The following is a 12,554-nucleotide window of genomic DNA, read 5'->3' on the forward strand; positions in this document are numbered from 1 at the left end:
ACGGATGGCCAGCCACACCGCAGGCTGGAAGGGGCAGGGGGATCCTCCCCGATAGGCAGCGCGGCCCTGCCCACACCTGCATCTTGGGCTCCCGCCCCCAGACGGCGAGGGGACCCTTCTGCCCTTCGAAGCCCCCAGGTTGTGGTCTTTGTTGGGGCGGCCCGAGGACCCGAATCCGCCCTCCTCGGCACTGAGCCCGAAACCCTCTGAACCAGCAGAAGCCCAAATGAGCAGCCTCAGGAGGCAGAAGGTATCCATTTCTCCAGCATCTTTATGAGGCAAGGACACGGGTCGCACAGCTGGACGCAGGCAGCCGCACCAGGGCAGCCATGGGGGCCGGGCCGACCCCCTCCCGCTCAGAGGAGTTCCAAGGCGGCTGCTACCGTGCTCTGCCCGAAGATGAAGGTGCCCACGAGCACGGAGACCACTCCCCACGCCTCCAAACAGCACCTGCCAGGCCAAGAAATACACATCGAGCACACTCTCCTCCGGAGCTCTGCACAGACCAGCCAAGTGCACGCCGAAGGCTGATCACACAAAGCCAGGAGAGCCACCAAGTTGGAAGGAAAACCCATAGTATTCCCCCCCACCTGTCGGGATGGGTTTCCAAGACAATGGGAGAGAAGGGCCCCCTGCGATTAAAACCACTCACTGCCTCTGTTAATCCCGTTCCTCCCCTGGGGGAGGGAGACCCTTTTCCAGTCCCTTCTCTTTGGGGGCAACGGGAGGAGGGGCATGAAGCCCCCCTGAAAACGATGAAGGAGCAGAAAGCCCGAAGTCACCCACGATGGGAACAGCAGCTGGCCACGGGGGCAGAGGCGGTCGCCCTGACAGCCACTGAGGCCACATCTGCGAGCTTCCCGACGCACTAACAGAGACCGTGCGGACAAGGAAATGAAATTCCTACAGACGGGAGGGCGGCCGGACACATTTCTAGCCCCATTAACAAAGGCCACAGGACCTGATGTTATGGAAAGACAGTCTCGAGCGAGACAGAATCGTGAACGCCCCCAATACGGAGGTGGGGAGAGCGTGGGGAATGTTCTCGGGCCTGCAGGCTCCTAGAGCGGTTCTGAGGGATCAGAGGCCCTACGGCAGCTCTAGAGTTAAAAATACCTTCAAAGCCCACCAGTAACAACCGTTGTGAGCTTGGATCCAGGCACAAAACAGAAGCAGCAGGGCCTTCAAAGACCACCGCCGAGAAACAGCCGCACGTAGGAGGCCCCAGACCATCGCGGCCGCCCCAAGCCCGAGTCAGGTTCAGAGACATCCAGAAAAGCTCTTCCCCCAGAAGGGAAGGAAGCCTTGCCCACAACTGTGGGAAAACCAGGCCGGGGCTCGATGAGGCGGGAGGGAAGGAGAGAGACACTGGCCTCCGGGGGGGGGGGGGGGGGGACCCAAGCCCCCGGCTGCTGGAACACAGGAGCATCTGTCCTGGGCTGAATGGCAGTCCCCAGGATTCGTGTCCACCCCAAACCCGTGAACGTGACCTTATTTAGGAACAGGGTCTTTGCAGATGTAACAAAGTTAAAAATCCGGAGAGGAGATCAAGCTGCGTTTGGGGCGGGCCCTCAGGGCAGTGACAGGTGTCCTTATAGAAAGGCACATGGGGACTTGAGGCAGAGAGCCCCAGAGGGGCAGAGATGGGGGTGAGGCAGCCACCAGCCAGGGACACCTGGAGCCACCAGAAGCAGGAAATGGCAAGAACAGAAGCGGCTCTCAGAGGCTTCAAAGGGAGCCTGGCCCTGCCGACACCTTGACTGTGGACGTGCGGCCTCGGCTGGGAGAAAACGCACTTCTCCTGTGCTCAACGCCCCGGCAAACGTAGGACGGTGTCCCTTTACCTGCCTCGGCCTCAGTTCCCACATCTGTGGAAGGGAAGGAAGAGCCACACAGGCCCTTGCTGAGGTGTGGCAAACCCGTGCGTGCACTCTCTTTCTCGGGGGGTCAGCTGGGCCCCTCGAGGGCAAAGGACAGGGCCGCACTCATAGCCCAGGCCACCCTGGAGATGAGGGCCCTCTTCTGGGAAAGAGGGGGAGCCCCAAAGCCTCTCTCTAACCCACATCGTGGAGCAGGGAGGAGGAGGCAGGCGTGAGGCCCGGACCCAGTCAGCCCGGGTTGAGTCCCAGCACCGCCCTGACTTGTCACGTGCCTGTGGACAAGCGTCTGCCCCCTCGTCTGGAGGATGGGTATCCTGGTATCGTAAGGAGAGGACTGAGGGCCGGGCACTGAGCAAGGGTCCAGCCAAGACCCGCTACCTTGCAGACACAACGTGTTACCCCTCCGGCCACACGGCCTCCGCAACGCAGGGTTCCGCACAACGGGACCCGCCTGTGCCACAGCTCGCGGCAGAGACGATCACCCTCTGAGGGCAAGGGAGGGCTGAGCACCCGTAGCATGTGGGCGGGCCCCAGTGTGGCTGGCAGGGGTTCAATTCCTGGCTCGGACACCATGTCACCGTGGACAAGCCAAGCCCCGTGGCCTGTCGTTCGTCTCACCGGCAGGACGTGACCTCCGTGGGCCCTGCCACATTCCCATTCTGCTCCCTCTGAGCCCCTCAAGCGCCCACGCTGCCACCCTGGTCTGGGGACACTGACCTGACGCGTGCAGCCACAGGCTGGACGTTAACGGCACAGATGAGGCACAGACCTGCAAAGGACACACGGGGCCACTCCAGCTCTCCACTGTTGAACCCAGAGCGGCCCGGAGCTCGAGAGCCCGTCCCCACGGACCCAGCTCACCATCCCCCGAACATCTTGGCCCCCCTGAGCCTCTCCGACGACAAGCCCTGAGCGCCGCCTCCTCTGGGAGGTCCCCCGGGCTCCCCAGGCTGCAAAAAGCCTCAGGCCTCCTTGACTGGAGCTCCAGCCACCCACACGGGGAAGGTTTTGTACGAAACCACCCGTCTCAGAGATCGTGTTTGCCTCCCAGGTCCGGGGAACCAAGACAAGAAGACGACATTCACAGGGCACCTTTGAACCGCGTAAATTTCACGTGCCCAGAAAGATTAAAAAAAAAAAAAAGAAAGAAAAGAAAAAAAGAAATCCCACAGTGCACGGTGGCACCGGACACTGGACAAGGCCAAGGCTGACCCGGCACTCCCTGCGCCCCGCCCCGGGAGGCCGCTGGGCCTCTCTCTGACCACCTGCAGGATGGGGTGACGACAGCACTCCCAGCGGGTACGCCCATCGAGGGTCACGGAGACGTTTAACTCAAGGCACGTACAGTCCACGGCCCGTGTCCGGTCAGTAAAGCCTCGGCGGGCCTCCCACCCTCCAGACCCTCGAGTCCCCCACGGGGAGACCGGGCAGAGCCGAGCCGAGCAGGGGCCTCACCCGGGAAAATGAAGATAAAGAAGGAGCTGATCCCACCAATGATGCCGACGATCTCGCTGAGGTCGGGCAGGAGCAGGGCCACGGCCAGCGTCACGGCGACCCACAGGACGGTCAGCGGCACCCGGACCCACGGCCCTGAGGGCTCCGCCAGGGCCCCGGGCCCACACGCCAGGCACCAGCGCCTCCTCCAGAAATCCTGCATCACCGACCTGAAGGCCACACACCACGGGCGGCTCCAGCCCCGCGCCGGCCCTCACCGGGCACCGTGCACCCCCAGCGGGGCTCCGGCCCGTCACCGGGCGCCGTTCCCCAAGGGCCGCGCCGACCCTCCCGCGGCTCAGTCTGGAGCAGGCACTGACATACAAGGGCCCCGCGGGCCGGACCTCACCTCCCCAGGAAGAGCACAATGGGGTAGACGGTCACAATGGACACTCCGAAGAGGGCCCGGGCCACGATGATGACCACGTCGTCGCCTGGGTAAGACATCAAGATGTCCGCAGAAACTTCGGCCCCGAAGGTCAGGAAGCCGTAAACCCCTGGGAGGCCGAGAGGGCGGAAGGCCGGGGGAGGGGGGCGGATTAGAAGGGCGCCGTGCCGGCGGGAGACGTGGACGGGGGGCACAGCATGGGGAACGCCGCGGACAGCGGGCGCTGCGTAACACGGCAGCCGCGTCCCCGTGCTGTCCTCCCACAACTGACGGCGTCGTGGGTCAGCAAGCTTCCTGGGTGACCACGGTGGGCCACAGTGGTTGGCACACTGCAGCGGCCCAAGGGCTCCCCGGGTCAGGGGCTCCAAAGCCCCGGGTGGGAGGGAAGCAGCCAGCCAGAAGTCAGCCTGGGCCTGAGACCTGGGCTGTGCCAGGGGCACGCCGTGTGACCCTAAGCAGGTCCCAGCCGTCTCTGAGGCCCACTTCTGCGCCCCTCGGAGACCCTTCTGCCTGGAACCCAGGTCTGTGGGCACCCACGTCCGTCAAAGCCACAAGAGCGTTTTGTAGATCGCTACCCAGAGATCACGCCACGCGACGGTCACTACCGTCCCATCGGACATCTGTGTGGCAGGGTGTGGAGCGTACGAGCAGGGTCTCAGCTCTGCACGTCTAGTCGGAGGGCCCTGCCGGACAAGCCACGGAAGCCGTCTGAGCCTCAGCTACTCCTTCCGTGAAATGGGGACTTCCCAGGGGGGTCAGGAGTAAACGGGCGAGGGCTGTGACACCTCCCGGACCCGGCACGGCACGGCCGGGCACGCGGTGAGCACTCCTCGGGCACACGTGATTCGGGGTCTCCCGCGCCCCCTGCCCAGCTCCGCGGTGTGCTGGTGCTGCCTTACCTGTCAGCGAGTAGACGAGGCAGCAGGCCAGCAGGGACAGCACGGAGACCAGGGCCCAATGGGAGAGGCTCCGATGGGTCATGCTGCAGTAAATGGACACCCCGGCTTCGTGACACTGCGAGGCAGGGGCGGGGCTCAGGGGGCGCCCGAGGCACCGGGAGCCACCTCGAACGTCTCCGGGCCCCAAAGCACAGGAAGCCACCCACGGGTCCGCCGACAGTAGAAAGTCTAGCAGGGAAATCGGCAGACGGTCACCCGGGAAATACGACACAGCCCTGAAGGACGAACACAACCTCGCACAGGACGGCCTCGCGGCCGGAACGCTGAGCAAGACGAGAAAACATGTTTCCGGGGACATGAAGTTCCGGTTACGAGTTAACCACCCTGGGGCAAGGGTTCTGGACTGCAGCGCCCTTGACATCTGGGGGGGGGGGGGGCTGTCCTGTGCACTGCAGGATGCTGGGCAGAATCCCTGGTGGGGACCCACTGGACGCCAGGAACACATCCGCCATCATTGTGACAACCAAAAACGTCTCTGGACGTTGCCCAATGGGCCCCTAGAACTGCTCCTAGTCGAGAACTACCGCTTCCGGTGACAGAAGGGGGCTGCTGTGGAGCAGGACAGGTCACAAGGGAGCTTGTGGGGTTACCAGGAACATTCTAGATCCTGACTGGGCTGAGGGTTGCACGGGAATAGACACAGCCATGATTTATATGTTTCACATATACTTAATAATGTCATGAGGAGTTTGAAATATAAAACACCTATGGCCAACGTCAAGGACTTCATTTACTTGGGGCAGGACCTGGGCAGCAGCATTTCACCAGCAGCCCAGGAGACCCTGACTGCCACACAGCCGGGGTTGAGAGGCAAGACTTTATCTTGATGTCCCCTATGGCTTCCAGACTGTTCTATGGTTCCTTCCACACATCAGCCTCTTTACTCCCTTCTGATCAAAACCAAACATGCGGATCACCTCCTCCTGCCCACTCTCCAGGCTGCTAGCCACGCCTTCCTCACCCACTGAGCTCAGTTCACCTCTGTTCCTCCTTGCTGCCTCAGGACATTTGCTTCTGCTGGGTCCTCTACCTGGGATTCTCTCTTGGTACGGCCAGCACCTACCCTTCCTTTCAGAAAGCTCTCCCCAGCAGGACTGAGCTCCTCCCTGTGTCCCTCTCCTCCCGAGCACTTCTGGGTTTGCTTGTTCAGGATCTGTTAGCTACATCAGGGCGAGGACATTGGGTTCGCTTATGCCTCTGAGCTCAGGCCACACACAGAGCCCGGCCCATAGCTAAAGAACGTTCCAGGGGGACTCAATTACACACCCATTAACGCACCCAGCAAGCAGGAAGCCTCCCCCAGCCCCGGCTCCCCAGCACTCAAATGCTTAATAGTCCCACTTGGTGCCAGTGTGAGATGCCACATAGTCAAGCAAACATAGCCCCCCCCCCCCCCCCCGCCTCGTGGAGCATGATGGAGAGGGGCACGCCCTCAGGAGAGGTGGGGGACACACACACTCACTCCCCAACTCCCCTGCAGGGGCCGCGTCCGGGGGAGACTGAGCGCACACACCCTCCCCGCCGACACTCCTGCCCCAGGCCGCCTTGACCTTGCAGGAGCCTGCTGGCTGCAGGTTGGCTCAGCCAGGCCCTGGGGGCTTTATCCTCAAGGGGAGCCTCAATCAGGGGAAGCCAGGGGAAGCCAGGGGACCCAGGTTCCCGCCTCCTGTACCTACCCCTATGGCATTTCTCAGGTACATCTGCATGGCTCCCAGAACGGCCCAGAGCCCACGACAGGGGGTCTCCCTGTCTCCCCATCCCTGCTCCCGAGTACACACCAACCCCCAAGGCCCACAGACTCTGGGGTCGCCCAGGACGCCACGCGGTGGGGGTCTCCAGGGCACGGCCAAGCGCAGGGGTGGGGACAAGACGCTCGGCTGTGGCAGGATATCGTCCAGCCCTCCCCCCAGGTTGTCCCAAGACCCCTGGGCCGTTTCTCCTGCTTTTACACCAGATTTTACACGGCTCCCAAGGACAGGGCTGCCCGGCTGGGACAGGGGCTGGGATGGCACTGGCTCTCTGCTCCCAGGGCAGGAGAAACGGCAGGCGAAGGAGCACACTGGCCGGGGAGCGCAAACAGGTCACACGTCCACCGGCTGAGGAGCGGTCTGCAGGCTGCACTCAATGCGGTCGACGACCACCCCGCAGCCGCAGGAAGGGGGGCAGCGAGCGGCACAGGGCACGGCAGGGGCGAACGTGGAGAGCAGCACGCTGGGGGACAGAAGCCGGGACCAAGGGACCCCCTTAGAATCAAACGCCCGAAAGAGATCCGCAGAGAGACACGTGGGTGCCAGGGCGTGGGGGCCGGCCGGCCACAGGTACAGGGCTCCTTTCGGGGCATCGTCAGCGTTCTGAGTCGCCTGCGGCCAATGAGTGAACTGTTTGCCACGGGACTTAGACCTCAACACGGCTGTTTAAAAACAGCAGCCGCGCAGAAGTCCCGGGGGTGGCGAGCTGGCTTGGAGCTGAGCCCGCGCCCCACGTCTGCCCCTCCACGGCCCTCGCGCTGCGCTGCAGGCTGGATGGGGCGCCCCGCTGCTCGCTCGAGGTGGCGGGGAGCAGTCTGGCCAGGTCAGAGCTCCTGAGGCCAACAGGAGACTTGCCCGTCCCGCGCCACCCCTCCAGCAGGCCGCCCCTCCTCCTCTCTCTCCCTCTTCACCCTCAACTGCCCTCCGCCCCCACCCCCGCACCCCCAGATCCTGGTCTCCTCTGGCCTGAGCCCCACCCCCACCCTGCGATTCGCGTCTGTCTTCTCCCAGCGCTTCATCGCTGCCTCCCGTGTCCCTGGAAACCGCAGCCCAGGCCCCGGTTGCTAGGAGAACCGGCTGACGGAGCCGAGGCAAAGGTGAGGGGGGCAGCCCTCGGAAGCATCTGGAAAGCGGCCCCCGCGGCGCAAGCCTGCCACACCATATGGTGCCCGGGCGCGGGAGAGAGGGATGAAGGCCGCGTCCAAACCGCTGACAACAAAATCGTCGCTTTAGCTCTTTGAAAATATGGGGCGTGCGAGAAGAAATGGGAGACGTTCCTGCGAGCGGCTTGCTGAGCCCCAGAAGCGATATTTCGACTGATTTATAAAGAGGATAAATGGAAACGTTCCAGGGTTGTTTTTTTTTTTTTTTTTTTTTTTAACGATCCTCAAAGAAAACGCAAGATGGAAAAAGCACAAACAGGAGCTGGAGGACAGAGCAGGGGAGGAACAAGTCAGGCGAGAAGGCACAGCTGTCGGGCCGAACACCACTTGCCCCTGCGAACTCGATTTTACTTTGAGACCCGCCTGGGGTGTCTGGGGGTGTCTGGGGGTGGCGGGGGCGGCTGTTCTTAGGATAGAGGCGAAGCTTTCCTAAAATCAACAATGGATGAAACGAGTCAGGGAGCACCTGCCAGGCGACTGGAAACCCCCTCGGGGGAGGAGCCCACGGCCTCCATTGCACCCCTCTAACACCACGGGGGGGCGGGGGGCGGGCACCGACCTCACCCCTGCAGCTCTCCCACCACCTCACCCCTGCCTGCGGCCCCCTCCCTTCCCGGGCTCACTAGCTGAACCCACTCCCCTTCGCCTGTTGCCTCCCACAGTTCGGCACGCCCTCACTCTGTGCCACTCCGTCACAAGCTCCCCTTTTCTGCCCGGTACGCCTCCCGAGTCAGGATCTTTCCTCCCCCAGGCGCCAGGGACAGCAGCCACCTGCATAAAGGCGTTCCGTCTAAGCGGGTGGCACCAGGTCCCCAGTCAGGGAGATGGCCCCGGGAGAATTTCGCAGAGGAGGGAACAAGCTCCGGAGCCCCACACGCTGCCGCGGACCCAACAGATGTGCTGCTGGTGTCGGCAGAGGCCGGGTGCCCAGGTTCAACAGCGGTTCACCCCTCACCGAGCCCAGATGCCAACCGACACGCACAGCCTCCAGGAGACCGCCCACCTCGCCCCGTAGCGAGTCTTCCACCTTCTTTCCTGACACAGGGCCACCCTCTCCCGAGGGAGCAGAGTCACCACAGCCCCCCAAGCCACGCACCTCCACCCGCACGCGGCCATTACCTGGAACCCGAAGCAGATCGTAGGGAAGACACTAAACATGGAGGTCCAGGAGGAGGGGCTGCAAACGGACAAGAACAGGGGTTTGTCGCAAAAAGTTCGACTCACAACAACCGCCACTTGAGGAGGAGTTTTAAACAATACCAGGAAAACGTAGCTGAGCCGGGCTGTGAGACAGGCTTTTTAATTACCAGGAAAAGGATGCGTGTGGCACACTGCACCTTCTAAAGACACCTGTGCTCACATTTGCTAAGCTGACCTTCTCCACGCAGGACAGGGCTACAAGGAATTCCCAACTTTCCGTTTCCATCGAGGTCAGGGGCACTGGCAGCATCCATCAAATCCAATAGGGCAAGGATGGCTTGACCACCACCCAAACTGCCTGAGAGGACGGAGCCAGACACAGGGCAGAGCCTTGAGGTCCGGCCCCCCTCAGGGGCACCCAGATGAGGACCCCCAGCTCCCTTTGACAAGCTCTGGGTACCAGCCTCTGGCACCTGGGGGGACACAGCGGAGTGAGATATAAGCAGCACCTGCTGGTGTTGGTTCCCCCAGCAGCTCCGGCCCACTCCTCTCTTCCCCTTCTCAGAAGAACTCTCTTCCCTGGGCCCAATCCACTGGGACCCTCAGCCCCTTCTCCCGCCCTCATGAAACTCTCGTCCCATCACCAGCGGCCTCCGTGGCTCAATTCAAAGCTGGGACTCAGTCCTACGTGACCCAGCAACAGCATTTTGGCGGCCATCACCCCAACCCTCTTGAAATTCTGCTGACTGCTGAGGCCCACTTTCTATCCTCCTCTACGCTGGGTTGACTAGCATCCCCCCAAGTTTGTATCCATTGGGAACCTCAGAACAAAGCCTTGTTTGGACACAAGGTCTTGGTAGAGGTCATGAGGGAAAACGAGCTGAGGTCACACTGGAGTGGGGTGGTGCTGTTACCAGAAGAACAGACAGACACAGACAAGGGAAGGTCCTATATGATGGAAACAGAGACAGAGGGATAGAACCATGTGCCAAGGGACACCAAAGATCGCCGGGACCACCAGAAGCTGGAAGGGGCAGGAAGGATTCTTCCCTCGAGGCGCTAGTGAGAGCTCCCCCACCCCCGCCCCGCCAAGCTAACCCATTCTGCACCTTCTCCTTCCTTCTCTTCTCCCAACACCTCCTCCTCCTGTCCCTGACCTCCTGGTGCCGGACTGGGCACCACTGGCTCAGCGTACCGTTCTCACCCAGGCTGGCGGCCTCAAAAGCCCCCTCGGGGCTGACACCCACGGCCTTTCTCCCTCCAGTCCGGACCCCTCTCTGACCTCCAGACACACAGGTCTGACTGGTCACCTGACATCTTCATCGGAGGTCTCAGAACCGCCTCCAACATAACATGTCCCCACGTGACTTCCTCCCCCCGCCCCTGCTCCCGTCTCATCGACCCCAGGAAACAGCACTGCCACCTTTCCCAGCGCTCAAGCCCAAAGCTCAGAGTCACACCAGCCTCTTCTCTGCAGTCCTGCTTCCAATCGGTCGGCCAGAAGAGGCCACGAAGTTCGTGGGGCCTGGCGCAAAATGAACACGCTGGCACCTTGTTCAGGGAAGAATTTCAGGATGGCGGGGTGCCCGGCGGGGCTCAGTCGGTTAAGCGCCCGACTTCGGCTCAAGTCACGATCCCACGGTTCACGGGTTCGAGACCCGCGGCGGGCTCTGGGCTAACGGCTTGGAGCCTGGAGCCTGCTTCGGATGCTGTGTCTCCCCCTCTCTCTCTCTGCCCCTTCCCTGCTCGAACTGTGTGTGTGTGTGTGTGTGTGTGTGTGTGTGTCTCAAAGATAAACTTAAAAAAAAAAGAAATTCAGGAATGCAACAGCAGGCCATTCAGCCACGTGCAGGGCCCTTCTGGGTGACTGCTGGTCACGTGCCCGTGGAGGTGGCCCTGCCACGAGCAGATCTGATTTCAGCCCTGCAGTGGCTTCCCAGCAAACCCCAAGCCCTCGGCACCGCGCAGCATCTCTGCAGGACAGCCCCTCCCCACCCCCACCTCTCGGCCTCACGCAGGAAGCCATGAACGGCCGCCCCCTCACACTCACCTCTGTGCGGGGCGGGGCTCACGAGCAAGGCCTTGGGGCCCGGTATAGTACTGCACCACGATGACCAGGGCCAGGTAGCAGGCGGCCAGGGTGCCTAGGATGCTGACACACACGGAACGCGGCGTTAGGGGCCTCCACGGTATAGCCACCCCATCACGGGAACACGGGCCCTGCCATACGCAGCCCGGGGTGACACAGAGCGCTGTCTGAGGGCCAGCGCGGCCCACGTTGGCTAGGTGTCAGGCAAGGTCCCCACTGCTCTGAGCCTCGATTTCCATGTCTGTGCCGTGGGGACAGCGGGAAGCCTGTCTGAGGCCCAGGGGTCAGAGGTGTCGAGCTCCCAGCCAGGCCGACACCCATCAGGTCCGAGAGCTTCGGGAGCCCCCATCTCTCCAACAAGACAGCATTCCAATGTGGCACCCACGCCGGGACGCCCTCGGCTGGGCCACACCAAAGCGGGGTGCGCCCCTGACCTTGCTGACACGACAGGAGAGCCAGGCAAGGGCTGGAGCCCAGAGGGGACCTGGGTCCCCCGCGTGCTCTCTCCCCATTCTAGTTCTAAGGTAAAAAGTCTGTTGGCGTTCACGACGCAACAGGGGAAGGCAGGTTGCAAACTCAGGTGAGTCCTTTCGCCAAGCTTTTTTTTTTATTTTCCGAAAGTATATATAAAGGGGCAGTTTTAAGTCGGCTAAGCTTCTGACTCCAGCTCAGGTCACGATCTCGTTCAGTTCCTGAGTTCGAGCCCTGCGTCCGGCTCTGTGCCGACAGCTCGGAGCCCGGAGCCTGCTTCGGATTCTGTGTCTCTCTTTCTGCCCCTCCCCTGCTTGTGCTCTCTCTCAAAAAACAAATAAACGTTAAAAAAAAATAAACCCAAAACACCTCAGACTGCAAGGTGGAACCCAAGTGTATATCTGGGGTCTCCCCGTGACTGTGCACATAAACCATCTGTAATAATGAAATCACAGAATAACAGCCACGTCAATACACGTTCTCGTCTATCTCTGTTTTCTACCCCGCGTATGTGCTACTTGGGTAACTGTCCCTCTTTTTTCTCTTCTCCAAAAGGGGAGGACCAGAGCTGGCCGCCCCCCTAATCCCTGGCAGAAAGAACCCCCCGTCCCCACCCCCCCCACCTGCAGACGCCGGCACAGGTGGGGACCCGGGCAGGGAAGCGTCTGCAGCCCCCCCACCCCACCCCCGCCCCTGTACCTGGTGTACTTCTGGAACCCAATCTCGCGCGGGACGGACAGGGGCAAGATGACCAGCGCGGAGAGCAGGGTCAGGGTGAGGCGCTGGTCCACGCACCACGGCTGCGGGGCTGGGGGGGCGCTGGGCAGCAGGAAGCCACACACTGAGGGCAGGGAGGGCAAGAGGGTGGGGACCGCTCAGAGCTGCAGCCCCAGCAACCCCCAGGCACAGAGCCCCAGCCACAGGGGTCCCTGCTCCCGGGCGGGCCGGGGTCGGCCGGGGCAAGGAGCCCCACCTGTCACGTGCCACCACGGGGGCAGCAACCTTGCCGCAGGTTCATTCAACAGCCATTCGGCGACCTTCTGCTAGAGGGGCCGCAACAAGGAAGAGGCCAAATGGCCTGCCCTTGAGGCACCTGGGCCCTAATCCGCTCATAAAAGATGCTTTTCTGTTTGCTCATGAGCCTGTCAGGGGAGGAGCTGGTACTGAGAGCCAGTAAACGTCCCCCTGATAAACTCCCCCCCCCCCCCCCCCCCCCCCCCCC

General features: G+C 62.1%; 1 protein-coding gene across 1 annotated transcript in view; it reads right to left on the reverse strand.

Annotated features, from left to right (window-relative positions):
- Nucleotides 1-259: 259 nt before the first annotated feature.
- Nucleotides 260-12,554, reverse strand: part of SLC38A8 (solute carrier family 38 member 8) — a 16,802-nt gene continuing 4,507 nt past the window's right edge. The window contains exons 3-10 of the mRNA XM_049622488.1: nucleotides 12,032-12,173; nucleotides 10,823-10,924; nucleotides 8,752-8,809; nucleotides 4,662-4,776; nucleotides 3,724-3,871; nucleotides 3,336-3,544; nucleotides 2,598-2,649; nucleotides 260-450 (exon numbers count right to left, since the gene is read on the reverse strand). Coding sequence (XP_049478445.1) covers nucleotides 357-450; nucleotides 2,598-2,649; nucleotides 3,336-3,544; nucleotides 3,724-3,871; nucleotides 4,662-4,776; nucleotides 8,752-8,809; nucleotides 10,823-10,924; nucleotides 12,032-12,173 — 920 coding nt within the window. The 3' untranslated portion in view covers nucleotides 260-356. The remainder of the gene's footprint in view (nucleotides 451-2,597; nucleotides 2,650-3,335; nucleotides 3,545-3,723; nucleotides 3,872-4,661; nucleotides 4,777-8,751; nucleotides 8,810-10,822; nucleotides 10,925-12,031; nucleotides 12,174-12,554) is intronic.

Source organism: Panthera uncia (genome assembly GCF_023721935.1).
Source record: "Panthera uncia isolate 11264 chromosome E2 unlocalized genomic scaffold, Puncia_PCG_1.0 HiC_scaffold_20, whole genome shotgun sequence".
Taxonomy (NCBI): domain Eukaryota; kingdom Metazoa; phylum Chordata; class Mammalia; order Carnivora; family Felidae; genus Panthera; species Panthera uncia.